The 6,142-nt window shown below is 42.3% G+C and overlaps 1 protein-coding gene across 4 annotated transcripts in view; it reads left to right on the top strand.

Annotated features, from left to right (window-relative positions):
* The first annotated feature begins 392 nt into the window (after positions 1–392).
* LOC145527939 (uncharacterized) overlaps positions 393–6,142 on the top strand; it is a 63,112-nt gene continuing 57,362 nt past the window's right edge. For all 4 annotated transcript variants that reach the window (XM_081546413.1, XM_081546411.1, XM_081546412.1 and 1 more), the window contains exon 1: positions 393–671. In XM_081546413.1, coding sequence (XP_081402539.1) covers positions 535–671 — 137 coding nt within the window. In that variant the 5' untranslated portion in view covers positions 393–534. The remainder of the gene's footprint in view (positions 672–6,142) is intronic.

Here is a 6,142-nt window from a genome sequence, read left to right as displayed (position 1 = left end):
AGAAGTCTCTGTGAAGTATTGGTGGGGCTGGAGTGAGAAGCCCCAGGTGTGCCCGGGATGCAGATGCTAGTAAATTGGCTGCTGGAGCCCCACGGGGCTGCTGAGGAAGAGGCTGCAGGACCTGGTCTTTTTTTTTTTTTTTTTTTCATTATGAACCTGGGAGAAAGAGAAACAGGAAGAGAGACAGAGAGGGGAGATGAGAGAACTGCAGCAAATAACGACCCCTTTTAACAGTATCTTCACTATAAGAGACACGTCAGTAGCAAGGCATTCAGTGCAGGATGATGGAGATGGTGTGAAGGTAAAAGCTTCGCGAGAAAGGAGTCTCGCGAGAAAGGAGTCTCGCGAGAAAGGAGTCTCGCGAGAAAGGAGTCTCGCGAGAAAGGAGTCTTGTGAGAAATGGTGGAAGGAAACCAGGAGGTCTGGTCTGTAGGCCCAAGGATTCAAAGGAGCATGAGGACTGTCTTCCCAGGGCTATTGTGAGTGAGAGGGGACACACCCTGTTCTACACATCCTTAAGGGTAGAAATAGAACATGTGTAGAAGCCTCAGGAAGACGGCCTGGGGCCCAACACAAGAGGTTTCTCCAGCTGGCGCTGACCAAGGGAGACGCTGGTGCCCTAGGGAGGAGGCGAGTTCCGGTCACGGGAGGACGTCGGCCATCACGCAGAGGTAAGGAGAATCTCTACAAGAGGAAGGAAGGGCATGAGAGACAGGGGCTCCCTATCGGGAAGACCTTAGCTTCATCTGAGGAGTTGGATGAAATGACTTTGGAGGCTCCTTCCAATGAGAAAATTCTCAGTTTTGAGAAGATTTAGGTCGCGGATGGTTTAGCTTCCGGGCTGGGTTGGGGCTCCCGCAAGGCGCTCTCAGGCCCTGCTCCATAGTGTGAGGGAGCCAGTGGATTCCCGAAGGCTCCCTGACAGAAGTGGGGCAAGGTCTCAAGGAGAGGAATGTTCCTTGTGAGTAAGGCAGAGCACTGGGCACTGAATCACCATGGTTGAGGGTTTTAGCTCAGTGACTTTTCCCAGGATAAAGAGGAGATTTCCACCAGAACTGCCCTTGCAATTCACAGCCTATTGAATTACGCAGGTGCTTCCAATTGCTGGGGGCTTCCCAGGTGGCTCATTGATAAAGAATCTGCCTGCCAATGCAGGAGACAAGGGTTCAGTCCCTGGGTTGGGAAGATCCCCTGGAGGAGGAAATGGCAACCTGCTCCAGCATTCTTAGCTGAAAAATCCCATGGACAGGGAAGACTGGCCAGCTACAGTCCATGGTATTGCAGAGAGTTGGACACGGCTGAGCGACTGAGCATGTGCACACTCACTTGCTGGGGTCTAGGAAGCAAGTAGATGTTCACAGAAAGTTTAGAAACTATTTGCAGTGAAAAAACTAGTGAAGTCAGGGAGACCTAGTTTCTAATATTGGCTCTGCCATCCTGGAAGGATGACTTTGGACAAATTACTTCCACTCTGGGAGTTGCTTAATTTTCTCTTCTGTGAAATGGGGATAATGATTTCTCGCTCACAGAGCTGGGTTGAAGTCTAAATTTGGCTTTGTGTGTCAGGCACAGTGGTGAGACCTGGTAGGACTCAATGAAAGGTAGTTCAACCTCCCCTGAGTCCAGACTTTCTCATCAGCTCCTTTGACTGTCCCCTCCTAGGTCTCATTTACATGATGTCTCTGGTATCAATGGTCTGGTCACAGGTACCCATTTTGTGTGGGAGGCAGGACCCTGGGGGCCGGTGCTGACTTATGGCTTGGAGGAGATGGACAGGCCTGGAGAAGCTCAGGACAGGCCCTGCCCTCTGCAGGTATGTGAAGGAAGATGACCACAGGTGATCAGCACAGGGAGAATCCAGATCCTAGGAGACAGGGGAAGATAGAGGGAATAGAGGCTCTCAATGCTGTGCCAGATGGGCTGGGACAAGGACAAAACAAAAGGTTGTGCACATTAGCAACCATTACTAGGCAGCATTATCACCAGCCCTTCCATTGGTAGGCAGCAGTGGAGCCCTCATGGCATCAGTGCACACACACCTGTGGCCTGACCACACGCTCCCTTTCTCTAGACTTACACTTCTGTGGATGCAGTGGGTGATATGCTGCTTAACCAGAGCTCTCTGGGAATTACTGGCTCATCATGACAGTGTGTCCCTTGCTCAGCCTTGTGTAGCTTGGGAAGAGATGGGCCCTCCAAAGCAGTAGCAGTGGGAGATGAGGGAAGTGGTGGTGATCTGGAAAGTCACAAAGAAGATTTTTGGTTGCTGACTCTCTATAGCCATCATTTCACTTCTGTAACTGAGTTTCCTTGGATTCTGTATTTTTGGGTGATTGGTATACATGCCCACATCTGCTTGGTAGGCCCTCCAGAAACTTTCCCACCTTTTCCTTGAGTATCATGTCTGTCAAAAGTCAGAATAATGGTGAACAGATTGGAAAAGCCAATACTCCTGAGGCCAGTGTGTTGCCCTAGAGATTTCATAAATGAGCAGGACACAAGTAACAGATGGAAAGGCTTGGGCCGCAGAGCTGGGTACAAGCCTTTTTTGTTGTTGTTGGAAAAGATGAGATCTCTGAGTGGTACTCACTGTTCTATGTTCACTGATACCACCTCTTTGTAGACTTGGGTTTTTCAGCATCTGCTGTATATTTGGCTGTTGAACAAATATTTGTTGATTATAAAAATTTAAAAAATACATTTTTTCCATCTACTCTGGGCAAGGCATATGCTAGGCACTGGGTCTTCTCTCATTTAGTCCTTACAGCTGCTGAGAAGTAGGCATCATTATTTCATGTTGTAGAGGAGTGGATTGAGACTGCAGACCTCTCAGAGCAAACAGAGTGGCTCCAAGTTCATGCCTCTCCATCTCCTCATCCTTTCCCTTCCCTCTTTCTTTAAAACTCCAATGAATTTGCATCATGTTATATTTTTTTCCTAAATGTATCTTTTCAGTATTTCACTTAGCTCTTTTTATTTTCCAGGATTAGCACTGAATGTTTTGCAGTAAAAAAGAATGTGATTGTACTTTTTTCTGGGTGCTTTGGTGGCGACCATCAGAGGGTCATGTGGTTGGAACCACTGGGCTTCCAGTGACCTTTGAGAGATATTAGGAAACCTTTACACTTTGATTATACTTCAAATATATGAATTGTTTAACTTTATTGGAATAGCGAAGCATGATAACATTTCTTTTTTACCAATTTCATAGTTATTGTCAGTTACTGCTCCTTGTAGAACCAGTCTTATCCAGGGCTTGAATAGGACAATGGGTTCTCAAGGAACTGGGCATGGCTGGTTGCTTTGGGGTGTTAGAGCAGCTTATGATTGAAACCCAGGCCCTCAGCTATAGTAGTCTTCAGTGGTCATGATGGGCTTGGGTTCTAGGACTATGCTTGTCTAATAAGAGAGGAAATGGCCATGTGTCGCTGTCAAGCTCTTGAAATGCGACCAGTTTAAACTGAAAGGTGGGCTTCCCAGGTGGCTCAATGATAAAGAATCTGCCAACCAACGCAGGAGAGGCAGGTTCAAGCTCTGGGTCTGTAAGATCCCCTGGAGTAGGAAATGGCAACTGGCTCCAGTATTCTTGCCTGGAAAAAACCCATGGACAGAGGAATCTCATGGGCTAGAGTCCATGGTGTTGCAAAGAGCTGCACATGACTGAGCACACATGCAAACTGAAAGGTGCCCTAAATATAAAATATACACTTGATTTCAAATATGTAGCACAAAAATGTAAAATATCTCATTAATATTTTTAATGTTTATTACATGTTAAAATAATATTTTGAATACATTAAATTTAATAAAGTATATTATTTACATGTTTATTTTCTTACCTTTAAAAATTAGCTACAAGAACATTTAAGATTACGTATGTGGTTCACATTTGTGGCTTGCATTGTATTTCTGTTGGACAGCATTGTTCTAGAGAATGAATGCCTTAGTTTGTTGTCTTTAATCAATCTTCAAGTTCTAGGTTGCACTCAGATTAAAAAACAAAGTGAAACATACATGTTTAGGTAACAGTGTAATTCTTCTGATTTTTGTAAAGAAGTATGGAAGTGTTTCCAACATTTAGAAGATTTCTCAGCTGCTGTGTTGACTACTCCTACCGAACACCCTTCTCCAAAAGAAATTAAGGTCTTCAACCTGTACTTGAAATTTGTGGAAAATTTAGCTAGTGGTGGTTTTATCCATTAACAAAAAAGAGATTATAGAAAAGACTAGCATCCTAGAGTGTCAAGGCCAGATTGGTGAAAAAGACCGATTGAGGCAGGTCATACTCACATCAAGGCTAATCAGGCTTAGGTGAAGAGCAGACAAAAGTCAGGCTGAGAGCCTACCAGACAATGTCCCATAAAGCATCTACCGGGCTACCACTGCAGACAGCACTCAGAAGCCTCCCGCTTTGGCCAGAATTCACAGCTTCTGCTGCCTTTCCATCTAAGGCAATTTATGTTTCCTCTCTCCTTTTTCCCACCTCCCCCCACAATTGCTGTCTCCAATACCTTCCTCCTAAGCTGAAAGGGCAAGAAGCTTCTCTGAAATTTCTGTTAGGTCCTGAATTCTCATGAAAGAAGTCACCTTCTTGTCTCCTTTTAGGGAAGCCCTAGTGTGAGGGTCAGCTGTGGGTACTCCATCTTCTAAGTCACTGTGTGCCCTGTTGGGTTTGAATCTCTCTAGGCTGGTGGGAGATTGGCATCCCTTCCTTTGAAGCAGTAGCTCTTTGAGTTGAACTCTTGACCAACATGTGGGACCTGGTGGACCTTCCATGTGGCATGAAAGCAGTCTTCACGTCAAACTCCTTTTGGAGTCCTGCTGAGACTCCATCCAATTTTTGAGGAAATCTTTAATAATTCATCCTTTCTGCCTGTGTACAGATTATGCATAGCTTTTGCTATGGGTAATATCTGCCATACACAAATTCTGTGTTTATGAAAGAATGTTTGTTTTTCAGCCTTTTATTATTCAAACATATTATTTCCACATAGGTGGAAAAAAAGAGTATAATGAACCTTTGTGGATAATAGTTGAGCCTCAACAATTACCAATATATGGCCATTAAAAAATCTTTTCTCCCCACTTCTCCCTGCAACCTCCTAGACATTGTATTATTTCATATGTAAATGCTTCAATTATATATTTGTAAGAGATTAGGACTCTTTTCTTCTTTAAATGCAGCCACAATGCCATTTTTTTTCCACTTTAAAATTAGAACTTTAAAGCTTTATTATTTTTAGTTTTTCATGAAAATAATATATTCTCATCAAAAATATTCAGACAATATCAAAAGGTATAGAGAAGTAAATGAAAATTACTCATAAACCAACACGACATAATTACTGTTAGCATTTTGGCATATGTAGTTATGTATATTTAGTGTATATTCTTAATACAGGTTTACATATATAAAATCATGCTACAGATGATGTTTATAATCTTATTTTATTTTTTGGTAAGCATTAAAAAATTGAAGTTGAAAATATGTACACAGAAATGCACAAATTATAAGTATAGTTCAGTGAATTTTCGCTAGCATGTAAGCAACTAATGTTCAGATCAAGAAACTACCTGTGCCTCAAAACCTCTCCATGCCTCTCTTAGTCACTAACCATACCAAACACAACTAAACACTATTCTGACTTTCATCACTAGAGAGAAGTGGCTTGCTTTTGAATTTTTTACAAATAGAATAATACAGTATATGCTTTTTTGTATTAATTTTCTTCCACATCATATTTGTAAGGTACATTCATGCTGTTGTATGTAGTTATTAGTTCATCCATTTTCTTTGTTGCATAGTATTCCGCTGTATGACTATATTACAATCTACTTACACATTTTGCTATTGATAGATACTCCTCCCAACATCCCCAAACCCAGTATGTTGTTATTAGAAATGTCTTCTAATACATTTATGTACACATTTCTATTAGGTATATACTTAGGAACAGACTTGTGGGTAAACCAACTTATACTTGCACCATCAGTCTATGAGAGTTTCATTTGCTCTTTATCTTTGCTGACATTATTATCAATGCTTTAAAATTATCTATTCTGATGAGTGTATAGTAGTAACTTGTTGTGGTTTTAATTTGTGTTTCCCTAATGACTAATGAAATTGAGTGCCTTTTGATAT

Source organism: Giraffa tippelskirchi, chromosome 11, assembly GCF_054371585.1.
Source record: "Giraffa tippelskirchi isolate mGirTip1 chromosome 11, T2T-mGirTip1v1.2.pri, whole genome shotgun sequence".
NCBI classification, from domain to species: Eukaryota; Metazoa; Chordata; class Mammalia; order Artiodactyla; family Giraffidae; genus Giraffa; species Giraffa tippelskirchi.
Note: the sequence above shows the minus strand (reverse complement) of the source record. Positions and strands in the feature narration are given on the sequence as shown.